Here is a 12,471-nt window from a genome sequence, read left to right on the forward strand (position 1 = left end):
CTTAGTGACCGTTTATGGCAGAAATTGGCACTTATTCTCTTATCTCCCTCAAGTAAACCTAAGTGTTGCCCTAGGGATTATCAAGCACCACTTGTTCTATCGCGAAAACACTCGAGGATCATAGCTATATTCGATGACATTGAGATTTCTCATTTACCGATAATCCTTCTCCTAGGGTTTGGTCGTAGATTGGTAACCCGTCTAGACGGTCTAGTATTAAACGATTCCCGACGTAGCGGGAGTAGAAACAATCTTGATATCATATATCCTTCAGCTGGTCGAGTACGCCTGCCAGGTTCCGTCCAGTAGCGTTTGCGTTCTCCGCAAAAATTGCTAGGAGGCATTATGGATCAGTACACGTAAGACGGGAAAGATTTGTGACTGGTTACCATCAGGTGTTCCATCTAGAACTAGATGGTGCATCTTTCCGCCTATGAACAAAGTTGTAGGGCTTGTATTCAACTCTGTCTGGCGAGGAATTTGGCTTGGGGTATAGAGGCGGGGATAACTCGTTGGTCCTAGCAATGGAAACAAACTATTAAGGCTTGGTTGAATAAGAATCTCGCACACTGACAACGTACCAAATCCAAAGTGTTGGGAATCGTGGAAAAACGTAAGTTTATAACGATATTCAGCACTAGCTGCAGATGCTGACATTAAGGGACTAGCAGCACGGAGTGCACTACCAACCTCTTGCTCAATCAAAACGAAAGTTTCTCCCGGGTCGCTAACAATAACAGGCACCTTTCTGGTAACCAGATTTCCTCTCGTATTATGGGTAATGAAATCCGTTGTGACGTGATGAAGAAGTCGCGCGCTACGAGCACTTCTAGGGTAGGGAAAGGGAGAGAGGGGGCGAAAAGCATAGCGAAACATAGTAGATCGGACTAGTTGAAGACTCAAGTCAGTAAAGGGATAGGCAATTCTTTCGTATTTAAAACGTACAATAGGCTGGACAAGTTGTAGAATATATGAGCATAATAAGGCCTGTCATGTATTGACCGGGAGCAGTCCTCTTACATACCCTTTTTCTCGGAGCGGAATAATATATCAGCGGATCAGTTGCGCTCGGACAATCACAGTCTGGCGTATAGGGCGTTTAATAACTAGGGGCATCTGGAGCCGATAACCGTGGTGAACTCGGTGTTCACCGCCTGCCTGCCTGCTGCTTTTACCCCTACCTGCTTCTTTTTGGTTGGTGGCTACCGGCTTGGGGAATTTTTATGTAGAAAGGTTCAGCGGCGCGTAGAAAGTACGCAAGGTATTACTTTCCTAGAATAGAATAGGGTTATGGTTCCTCTACTCGTCTTGTCGTCGACGACCATTTGATTGGTAAGTGGATCGATTCTCTACGATCCTTTGCCGCTCCAGTTCGGTTCAATATCCGCCCGAGCGGGTCGACCCCGCCCTTCCGGTGCTTATTTTTAATTTAAATACGCAAATCTCGGTCGACGTAATGTATTGATAGGGTACTAATTTCCTCAAAATAAACCTCTTCAATTTCTATAGCGCAACAACCAACCTACGATAGGCTGGCTTATTATAGGGCGACGATTAGTCGGCTTCGATCGAACTCGCTTTCAAGCTTTTGTACAGTTTCACTGGCCTTAGTATAGGTAGGATGTTGAAATATATGGATTTAGTAATATATGATCGCCATACTATACCGCTCGATATAATAGATAGCTGCTTGAAATTCATAACTTAAGGTGATAAGTTTCCAGACTTGTCTACAGAATAAGTATGCGTGAGTCAATCGATGCACATGTTTATTTATTAGGTATCAATGTGACTGTTAAAGATAAGCGTGGCAGACACAATACGGTCTCAAATGGGTAGGCAGTCTGACATCAATAAGCTAAATCAATAAAGGTTTGCATCATAAGAGCCTCCGTTCCTTTCCTTAAAAACACTATCCAGATGCCGTGTATACCGTCGACGATGTTGACGGAGAGTATGATGCTAGTACTCAATGGCCGAGCTTTTATACTCCAAGATTTGTGCAGTCAATGGACTAATAGGCACTGCCAAAGACTTGTAGTAATTTCCTAGCTGTTGGGCGGTCTACTGGTTGGTCACGACGGCGACGTGAGCATTTGCTAGCGCCTTGTTGTTTGGATCGTTCGCGAATGGTCCATTCAGTAGGGTGTAACCGTTGATTTTTAAGAACATATTAGCCGCCACTAAAGCGGTGCGTTTGTTCCCGTCCTGAAAGGGATGGTTTTTCATCAATTTCTCAGCAAAGTTTGTAGCAAGCTGGAAAACATCTTCGGTCTTTGCGTAGTGTTTCATATTTATCGGCGAATGGATTGCAGACTCTAGCATGCTTGGCTGGACCGGAGCAGAACGCGGAATGATAAGTACTGTATGGAGTACCTCGACTTGTTTGGCTGTTAGAAACCAAAGCCTCTTTGTAGCTATTTCTAAGAAAGCAGATGTGGGAATGAATGGAGTCGTGTGTTTAAATAGATTCGTGATTGGAATAAGCAAGCTCTTAAGGCCTCAAGACAGTTCGAATAGAAAACACAGCCCAACTTCAACGAAGGGTAGATGTATATATTTATATTACTTTCAGATGCCATATACACAGTGTTTCGTTGTAATAGACAGATTCTACCGGGCGCTCTCTGGGCTCTGGAACGGTACTCCGTATTGGTCCGCTAACACTGCTTAATATAGCGACGGTGAGGTCCCTATAATGAAATTTGAAGCGCCTGTTCCGCTGTTGGCTACAACCTACAGAAAAGGACGCAAGCACACGGACCTCATTTACGCCGCTTCCTATTCGTTAGTGCCGCCACGTATGCGATGTCCTTATGTGGGTAGTGCAAATTGCCTAATGGGGTTTCTGCGCATTTATGCGCAGAAACCCCATTAGGCAAGGCAAGGCAGATAAATTGAACTGACCAAAGGGCCCCGATTAAGCGACCTCTTAGACCTAAATCGAGACACGATCTATATTGGCGGAGACAATCGCTGGCTGGAGTAGGCGCTTTGGGATAACTCGTGTGATTGCGCGGTAGGTTGTATTACTCGTCATAACTGTGTTCTACCCCGCTTTATATCATGAAATTATACCACATATATATACGGTCGTGCTATATTGGGAACTATCAGAATCTCCACTAATCTATTTGCACTCTCTAACGACTATGTCTCAAAGCAAGCGTGCATTCCATTTTGAAGGTAGCGATGACGATTATATAGCCTTCCTTGAGATTCGGCTTTTAGTAGCATTAAAACAAGGAATCAGCCAGACTTTCACTGGGTCGGCGCCTTCGCCGTACGGTGCCCTAGCGACCACTTCATCAGATTCTCAGCCCACGACTTCTACGGCTGTATTAGCGGCCTCTTAGCATAGAGCTTCTGCTACCGCATCAACAGTATCAGCGGACTCTCTGCCTAGTACTCCTATACATCTAACGGACCCTTACCCGAGTGACTATCGAAATGGATGTTCAGTGTTCCGAGTTTCTTGTCCAAGCAGTCCTCATTCGACCGGATCTCGTCCGCCCACTAGAGATGATCTCAGAATTCTATACTATGATCCGATTCGAAACCGCGACATCGATCTTCCCGATACTGCTCTCTCCACGTTGCCATTCTTTAAGGAAACGTCGGTTGGTGAGACATAAGGCATGAAGGAGCTCAGATATTTCGTTGAGGACGTTACGAGGAGCGCTCGTTGGATTAAGAAGAAGGAAGAGCTTGGATTATTCCACCTAGAAATCAATCGAGAAACTATTCAAATGCTATGTGGTCGACGGTTGACCACGAACCTGCGCGATGAGTCAAACTTGTACCCAAATGAGAACCCCTTAGAACACAACACCTTGATTATGCGAGGATGCGAATATGGTGCGTTGACAAAGGATAGAAAACTGTAAGGAAATCTTCTGCTTCACATCGTCAAATATCAATAGCTCATATTTGTGTCCTTATGCGTCGTCATGCTTGAAACTGGAATTTCGATTGAGACTATGGAATGGATCATGCGCCGATATATTAGTGATACTAGCTTAGCGAATCTCCGGCGACTTCGATATGGATGTCAATGGGTAAACGGTTGTATGTCTAAGTTGCTGGACCGTAACTGGGGGTTTTCAGCCTGGGAAGCTTTCCTCATATGTTGGTATTCCTACTCTAGGGTAGCTTCTTTGATGCTGATCACCTCAAGTTCCCCGCTCTATTCAGCAATACGGAAGGTTTGCCCACACGAAAAACAGCTAAGAAACCTTCCTGGCAGATATGGGAACTCCCTAGCTAGTAGTTCCTTTCACTGAGGATGGCCTCATTCCATACTGCCTCCCTTGTTTTATCAAAGTGATCGCCGGCGATGATTTAAAGTATATTGACCCTTTGAATATTGGTGAATGCGTGCTTATTGATATAGCCTAGTTGATATTTGCAACATTTTGGGCTATAATATCCTGCTTATCTCCCCGATATATGAAAACTACTTCAATGATGGCCCCTAGGAGTTCAATCCTTACATGCATATATATAGTGAACCTGTCGTGGATCTCGATCCATTTATATATGTAAATAACGACGACCTACGGGTGTATTTCGACCCTTTCTATCACGCATTATCTAGTGGCGCAGACAATTTGTGATCCGAGGTGGGACGGGAAGGAATAGCGACGGGGAGACGGACGATGGAACCAGTCGTGAAAGCTTTATGTAGGAACAGAAAATACAAAGAAAAAACAGTAAGGCAAGAGCTGACAGTTGAGGAATCAATTCATTATTTGTCCGTATGCGATCAGCTTAGGAACACATTAGCGACGGGCAAGCGTAGGGCGACTTTCCTATATACCTTGTGATAGGGGGAACCGCAAAGATAGCCGCGAGCCTAGGCTCAATAGTAACTTCCCTATCGATTCGTCTCATAATACCATGCTTAAAAGCACCTCCCGGCTCGCTTCTCGCCGAATCCGATATATTGGAGATAGGTATAATGTTGACGGGGCCGGGTAACTTCTTCTATTTGAAAGATGTGTTCCACATCTATACTGTGAAATTCCAATCCTGAGAATAAGATTAGTAGGTCGTAGACCACAGAAAATTCTAACTATACTGGAAGGCCAACTGTTTTGAGGAGAGGCTTGACGAAAGGCGAAACCTCTTTGAGCTTATACTTTAGATTCCCCTTCCTATCATTTTGGGACGTTATGCTAGAAAGTGCTTGCGCGAGAGCATCTAGCAGTTTCTTTGCTTCTTCGTCGAGAGATAAATCTGTTATACTGAGCTGCGTTAGTATGCGATATGAGTGAGTGTGGTGAATTCCGATGATATATCTCAACTGTCCAATGTGCCGTGGAATCAAATAACGTAATAGAGTATACTGAAGGAAACATATACCTCTGCTTTTAAGCGGATGAAATTTGGAGCGATTGAGGTGCGGATAAAAGAGGGATTGCTGTCACAGAAGACACGAAGATGACTGTGGGGTAGGAGGGGCACTTCGGTGATAGGTCCCGTGACTTTTGGTGCCCGTCGTTCGGTTCGTCGCGTGTCTATGATAATCTATTAAATCGCAGCCCGACCAGTGAAGATGCTATTGGATCTCACCTATCCGTCCTGATCCCTAGTATGCTTGGTAGTATATTTTCTCTACCTACACCTGATATATGTCGAGTCAGTATTCACGAGGCATTTTCTGCGTATTATCCGGAATTTGCTTCTAAGGTTATAAGGTTACGAGCTATGCTTACGTTATCAGTGCTTGCCTAATGGAGATTTAGCGTATATATGCGCTGAATCTCCATTAGGCAAGCACTTGCGTGGTTGCAACGAAATGCTGACGCGGAGACATAATGACTAGTAGAGTAATAAATATCACCGCTTTTAAATAAATTCCTCTTTCATATCTTAGAATGGTTGTGATAGCCGTAGTGATGGACGGAAAAGGTCTTTCGAAATCGGACCGGATGGAACATACTACTTCAGGCAGATCGGTAAGACTTCTGCGAGAATGACTTCGCATATAAGAGAACAATATCTCTTCAAAATGGTCTGCGCTATCCATTAGACAGTCACTTAAAATGCAGAGGTCAGGTAGGATTTGCCCTAAAGGGAGCATTGCTAGGTAGGTTCTATGCCTTTACTGGAGACTTTCTACCAAGCTAAGCTGAGCTTTATAGACGTGGTGCGTACGATACAACAGGCGTTAAGAAGCCGGTTGCCCCGCCTCCACCGCCAAAAAATTTTGAGAAATCACAATTGGTTGATATTCAAACTTGATTGAGGTCCTATTGGTGGCAGTATATTCTTATGGAATGAGAAACTTCACTTGTATTATATATACCGCGTGCCCTATATCCGGATTGAAGGACGGCCATTTCTTATTGATTACCTCACCGTTGCTATATTGTTGTTTTATCCTTATATTCTACGCATTTCTACTCTCTCATTTCTCTAGTTTGAGTTAGGTATAAGAGCCTGCGAGCTATGTGTTTAGATCTATGCTGAATTCCTCCGTTTGCAAATAGTTCGAGCCTCACATCTCTATTGAAAACAATCAACGCACCTCTGTATAGGCCTTTATTATCAAGGTTCGTGATATTATTAATCCAATGTGTCTGAACGGAGGCTAATTTAGATTTTAAGTGAAACGGTTACGTATTATGTGCTTCGAATACACCTATATATATGGATGTGGATGCGTGGAAGCGGCTGGGGTATTGCTATGTCTCGATAAGGTCACTAACGGCCTCTGCGTATGGGAGAAGCCCTACTAAGGGAATAGTATTTCAAGCCCCGATGCCCCACTGCCCTGTGACTAAAGTTAAGGATTGAAGATGGGTTTATTTTCGCTTCTATTGAGAACACGGTGAAGATTAGAAAGGTTTTTATAGTTGAATCGGAATGATGAGGCATTATATCGGCTGGTGATATCAATAAAAGAGCTCTCTAGAGTTGTAGAGCATATGTAATATAATAATTCCAGGTGATGTTCAAAAATTTTTTTTTGTTACGTTATTAAGACTACTATATTGATCTTTGAAGGCAATTGAAGTCTTGTCATTTTCTGCATCGAACGAGTGCCCCTATAGAAATATATAAATTGATTCATTCCTATATAATTGTTCTCGTAGTAAGACGTCCTATTTTCCCTTAAAAGAGAGCCTTGCCGGTATGTCCTTGTCTTCATCGTCCACTATTAGCATCGTCAATGTTAGGTAAGGCCTATCGGGCCTAAGGGCCGACGTAAGCCGTGTTTTCGTTATTTGTTACCGAGAATATACTGCAATAGGCACACCACTATGAGTTGACTCCTAGCAGCACAGCCAATTTATCTAACAAAAGAATAAGAGGTAAAGAAACTACCACTGGAGTGGCGCTTGAAGAGGGATCACTCACTCCCTTGAATGATTCCCTTTCTATCCCGGCGATATTTCAGAATCCAAATGTTATCCAAGATATCTCGGACGATCCATAAATTGGAGGGCTGAAACTTGTCGTATACGAGTGGGTGAAATTATTATTCTTTTATGGCTAAATGACTGACGAAGTTATACAGCCGAACCTAGAGTACATTAAGTACTTCTTTTCTGTAAGCACAAAGTTCCCTACTTATACATCCAAAACCAGCTAACATCCTAGGGCGTTCTCGATCAGAATCGCAGCTCCGCAGTCTGCCTTCGTGCTAGTCTCTAGCTATGTATCCCTGCCGCAACACGTATAGGATATCATCCTATTTGACGTATATGAGTAATACTAAATGCTGTGGACGCCTCGCTGCCCCCGTTACGCACCCTTGTGGTAGTTAGTTAGATAATCATATAGAGAGCTCTCTCTTCTCCTAATATAACCTTTTTTGCTTCTGCTTTGGTGCCTACACTCTGTATTGTATTGCGCGATAATGATTTCGTCCCGTATTCTGATACTTTATTATTACTTTCGATTTCTTCTATACAAAATTTCCTAGTACGTTCCAGTTTAGTAGTTGCTTTTAAAAATTTCCGTGCTATAGGTCACTTATGATTTAGGCAAAGATTGGCATTGATATGAGAAGCTCGACGTGACAAGCCCTTTAGGGTTAAGGTTAAATTGTGTTTATTTATAAGCTCTATGAAATCTGAAATATCAGCTCGATAAGAAGATCTCGCTTTTTGTCAATTGTAGCCTACCATTAGACAAGTGGCGGACTTATTGCTCTATATCAAACAGGGGTACTGCTATAGTTTGTGAGCATATAAATATAAATGAGATTCTCTTCTATTTTGATTGTATACATGCCTCTAGATAACTGTAACAAAAAAGGCCTATGGATTGTTTCCCTATACCCACGCTACGAAGCCTACTGCTAAAGTGGGTTGGTCCTTTGTTCTTTTAAGACAATCCCTCATTAGTCTGGGGAGACTAAGAAAATCGTAAGCTGCACAAAAACGCGCAATGATAGTATTCTCGCTCACTATAAGGTATAGAGGACGCCGAATCATCTCTTGGGTCAGATAGCATACTCGAGCTTCTAAACATCGAGGTTCCAAATATCATCAACTTTTGGAAAATGCCAGAGCCTCGAGCAAATACTGCTATCTATAAAGGTATAGAGAATGCAGACTCTTCTCTAGGGTCAGACAGTATCCTTGGGAAAATCGAAAAATTGCCAATAGAGCTTATAGATTCTATTATCGAGGCTGGTGTTTTTTCCGAGCCGCTTGGATTATATGACGCCTTACATACTCTACAAGCTTTTTGCTAGGAGGAAAAGGACTCTATCTTCAAAACTAGAATTCACACTGTTCTTAAAAGCCTTTCGCTTCGAAAGAGAATTGAGACTAGTTGGGAACTCTGTCCTAACTTTGACCATACGAAGACTTGTCGGCATACTTTCGATAAAACCGCTCCGTAGGATTTAGCCTCAACAGCAATTGTCGATTGTCCTCAGTGCTTTACGATTTTACTTGATTATAAAGCAATTCGTCCCTCCTCTTTTTACCGGGATGGGCAAACTCACTATCTAATTGCGGCTAAATCAAAGAACCTTAATTTGATAAAGCGGATAGCGGCAGCGATAGAGCCCCAAGACCTCTTCAAACCTATCTCGGTACACGAACGCAAGACGATATTACAATTTAGTACTCGGGATGCTCAGTTGTTCTAGGGCTGTTGGAAACGTCTTCAGTCAACACCTGATATTGAATTAACTCTTAGGCTAACGGAGATAATGAATCTCTGCAAATTTGCCGGTATAGATCTAGCAAATCAGCTGCTCTATCGAGGTGTGGATCTTAGAACCCCCAATCCAAATACTAGACGTCCGAATTGGTATCAGCTTTTATACCAACAAAACCCTGAACCAATGTTAGGTTGGTTCTAGTGCTATGGCTAAGAGCTCCCAGGAGACCTCTTGACTTATGCGGCGAGACGCAACTGCGTGGCCGGAGCTAGGTGGATCTCGCACCACACCGAAAGCCACGACGACTGGCACTAAGCTCTATCTGTAGCTGCCGACAAAATAGAGCGAGAGAGCGCTAAAATCTTTGGATTCCTTATGCAACACCTGCCTCTAGGATATAATAGGGACGGTAGGGGCCGCACGGGCCGCACATTCTCTGAGGATCTTTTGGTCACGATCGTCGTCAGAGCGTGCGCTACGAGTCGTTTGAATGATTCGATCCTCTCGGGTGAATACTCTAATGATAGTACATATCGTTTGCAAAGCGACAAAGCGTGCTTGGAAGAGGTTGCTGTTTAGAAGATCAAAACGATTTATGGGTTGGATACGACTGCTAGAGTGGCTGGTATTAAGGTTCAAGCAAGAAAAACCGGCCTAAAATTGGTGACAGAAGCTCTGGAGGCTTTTGAATGATAGGGAGCATTAGTACCTATGTCTGCTAGTTCTATCCGGATTTATATCGAGACATGCAGTTTTCGTTCTATTGAGTATTCTAACTGGATGCCTCTACAATAGGATGTGTAAAATAGAAGAACCCCGTCAAATTATCAACTAGATAAATATCGATTCGAAAATGCTAAATATATGAAGGTCTATGTCTCGTTGTCTTGCCTTTCTATCCCTCCCAGTTTCAATTGCGACTCTTCTCTATCAAGCTAGACTGTTTAGGCCTAGTATAGGGACGTAAATATGACAATAGCGCAGAACACATCACGTTGTTACAATGAGCCATCGGAAATGGAGGTCACGGGATTTGTCGTGTTTTCCGCCTCCTCTGACGGAGCCGATATAAATGCCGAGGTGAAGAGGTCTCTAACCTTGTGGCCAAAGATTGAAAGTAAAAGAGGCCCTTTTGTCTACGGCAGGGGAGATGCTGCCGTGTGTGAGCGGTTTTTGCGATGTGGGGCCGAGGACGGGGTGGGTTCGCTAAAGAGCATATTGGATTAATACTGATAAATGTAGTTCACTGGAAAAATCAAGGAGGCTATAGGCGAAGTTGGCTTTATCTGTCGCTAGGGTCCGGTTATCGTTGTCTCCTCTGAAGACCACTTAACATGGGGCACTGCGCTTGCCCACCTATCTTATGATGCGGTGTCGATATTCCGAGACCTTTCAGATACCGACGAAATACGGTTGACATTCAAGCTCTACCCCTAAGGCGTACCGAAAGAGGCGATATGGGCGATCCAACCCTTTGTGAGGAAGCTGCGGCGAAACGAAATTCTTTTTGTGAAAGGATCGGTTAGAATGGAGATAGAAGTTCCTTCTGGAGGCTCTTTTGTCTGGTAAGGGAATAGTGGCGAACCGATGGGGCGTGATATCCACCGGCTAGAGGTGTTCGAATTCATGGCGCTTTAGGCCGTTCGTGCCTTATGCATTGGAAGTATTTGACGCGGAACCTAGTCAAAGAATTGTGTTAGTCGGTGTTAGTTATGAGAAATAGTTGGACATAAGTAACTACTAATGTCTGATATTTGCACTTATAATATAGAAGTCGTCGGGCGTTAACAAGAGTGTTGGTATAGCTAGCTCTCAGAAGCTGTATGGCTTTAGCTTCCTCGGTAAGGGATAATCGGCGGAAAGTAGGCAAGACCGGGGCGAACAGAAGTGCAATTCCCTCGCCGAACTCAACCTCAAACCTCCTAATCTTTCGCCCCTGTTGAAGAGCACTACAAGCATTGTGATTGTCTGATCGCCCAAAGTGACGAAGGAAAGACGGCATCGACCAGACACCGCGGACCTGTCTCCTAGGACGTGGAAGGTCTAATCCTTGTATCTGTAGCCATTCCTCCTCTTCTAAGGCGAGAGAAGACTATCGAAGGATAGTTTGTAGGTGTAGGATCTATGAGCGTGAATTCGCACCACGTGAAATAAAATCTACTAGGGTTGTGCTGGTTTCCGCAATAGCTGGAGAGAGATCGGCTTCCAAAAATCTTAGGAAATGTTCTATCCGAATGGATAGATCATGAAGTAGGCACTCCGCAGTTACTGGGGGATTGCGGCGAGGTGGCATTGTCGATACTTGGGAGTGAGAGATACGTTTAGGTGGAGAGTCCTTCCGTGCCGCTGACTCAGAGTAGGAATATTACCGAATAGGCATAGGATAGAATGTATCTCTGTGGAGTTGATTGCTCAGAGCCTAGGCCCGCTCAGACTGTGATAGTAGATGTATGCCCCTGAAATGGGTATCGTTCTGATTATGGCTTAGATATATAAGGAATACGTTTTCCTAGAGAACATACTACCTATAGCTAGGAAAACGGCTTTTCGAGCCGTTCTACACTAATGCCCAATATCTTCGTACTGATAATGGCGTGTTTCGGGTTCTCGAAGGTATGGGTAAACTCTCTTTGGCAAACACAAACTGACTGTTTAGGCCGACACTGAAAGTTACCCAACTGAATTACCAGAGCCCCTCCCTGGTATGCTTCCTGGACTCTCTTTTTGTAGAGAGCCAAACACATAAGATCAGCTAAGCAGGCCGCCAGTCATGAGACTTGACTATGATAGGGTGCCTACACAAGAAAAAGCCCCAAATCGCTCTAGCGGGGCTCTTAATGTCCCGCCGTATAAAGAACTAAGCGGTTCCGTGATACCAGAGGGAAAAGTTACCAAAGTCTTGTCTATCCACTATAATGATTGTTGTCTGAAAAAAGCAAAGCTACTTGTTGTGGTCCAATTTGAAGAGAAGGAAAAAACGGGGTGGTTTGAATATGACGACATTGAAGAGCATGATGGTGTTCGGGAAGCGCTGAAGGAATTTGGGCTATGGTGGAATGCGAAGGAAACCTCTGATACTGCAAGGGATCCCCGGCAGAATAAATGATAGTTAAGAGAGGGCTTGCATTCTGAGCTATACTACTTGCGGGAGATCATGTTCTCCCAATTAAACCTTCGCTCTTAGTCAAAGTGTGGTCCAATTGTAGAAGGGAATCCAATGGAGGATTTATCGGATATAATAAAAGTCATATGTTAAATAGGAGATAACCGGAAAATGGAAGTTTGCTAGCCGGACTCTGAGGAAACGCCCTTGCGATATTCTGCGAGAAAACAGAATTACGTTG

General features: G+C 43.8%; 5 protein-coding genes across 5 annotated transcripts; 3 read left to right on the plus strand and 2 right to left on the minus strand.

Annotated features, from left to right (window-relative positions):
- Positions 1–235: 235 nt before the first annotated feature.
- On the minus strand, positions 236–951 carry N7489_008358 (uncharacterized protein; the record flags this gene model as incomplete). The annotated part of the gene is made up of 2 exons (XM_056714108.1): positions 236–333; positions 360–951. Coding segments are annotated over 2 exons (666 nt in total), but the record flags the coding sequence as incomplete, so codon positions are not given.
- A 1,113-nt stretch (positions 952–2,064) lies between these two features.
- Positions 2,065–2,325, minus strand: N7489_008359 (DOC family protein; the record flags this gene model as incomplete). The annotated part of the gene is made up of 1 exon (XM_056714109.1): positions 2,065–2,325. One exon carries the CDS (start codon positions 2,323–2,325, stop codon positions 2,065–2,067), a length of 261 nt encoding a protein of 86 aa, XP_056567824.1.
- Positions 2,326–9,175: 6,850 nt separating this feature from the next.
- N7489_008360 (uncharacterized protein) lies at positions 9,176–9,442 on the plus strand (the record flags this gene model as incomplete). Its single annotated transcript, XM_056714110.1, has 2 exons — positions 9,176–9,317; positions 9,351–9,442. The coding sequence occupies 2 exons, from the start codon at positions 9,176–9,178 to the stop codon at positions 9,440–9,442; spliced, it is 234 nt and encodes a 77-aa protein (XP_056567825.1).
- A 60-nt stretch (positions 9,443–9,502) lies between these two features.
- Positions 9,503–9,820, plus strand: N7489_008361 (uncharacterized protein; the record flags this gene model as incomplete). The annotated part of the gene is given in 2 exon segments (XM_056714111.1): positions 9,503–9,694; positions 9,707–9,820. 2 exon segments carry the CDS (start codon positions 9,503–9,505, stop codon positions 9,818–9,820), a joined length of 306 nt encoding a protein of 101 aa, XP_056567826.1.
- Positions 9,821–10,096: 276 nt separating this feature from the next.
- Positions 10,097–10,564, plus strand: N7489_008362 (uncharacterized protein; the record flags this gene model as incomplete). The annotated part of the gene is made up of 3 exons (XM_056714112.1): positions 10,097–10,324; positions 10,370–10,402; positions 10,424–10,564. 3 exons carry the CDS (start codon positions 10,097–10,099, stop codon positions 10,562–10,564), a joined length of 402 nt encoding a protein of 133 aa, XP_056567827.1.
- Positions 10,565–12,471: the final 1,907 nt, after the last annotated feature.

Source organism: Penicillium chrysogenum, assembly GCF_028827035.1.
Source record: "Penicillium chrysogenum strain IBT 35668 chromosome Unknown utg000004l_segment0_segment0, whole genome shotgun sequence".
NCBI lineage: Eukaryota > Fungi > Ascomycota > Eurotiomycetes > Eurotiales > Aspergillaceae > Penicillium > Penicillium chrysogenum.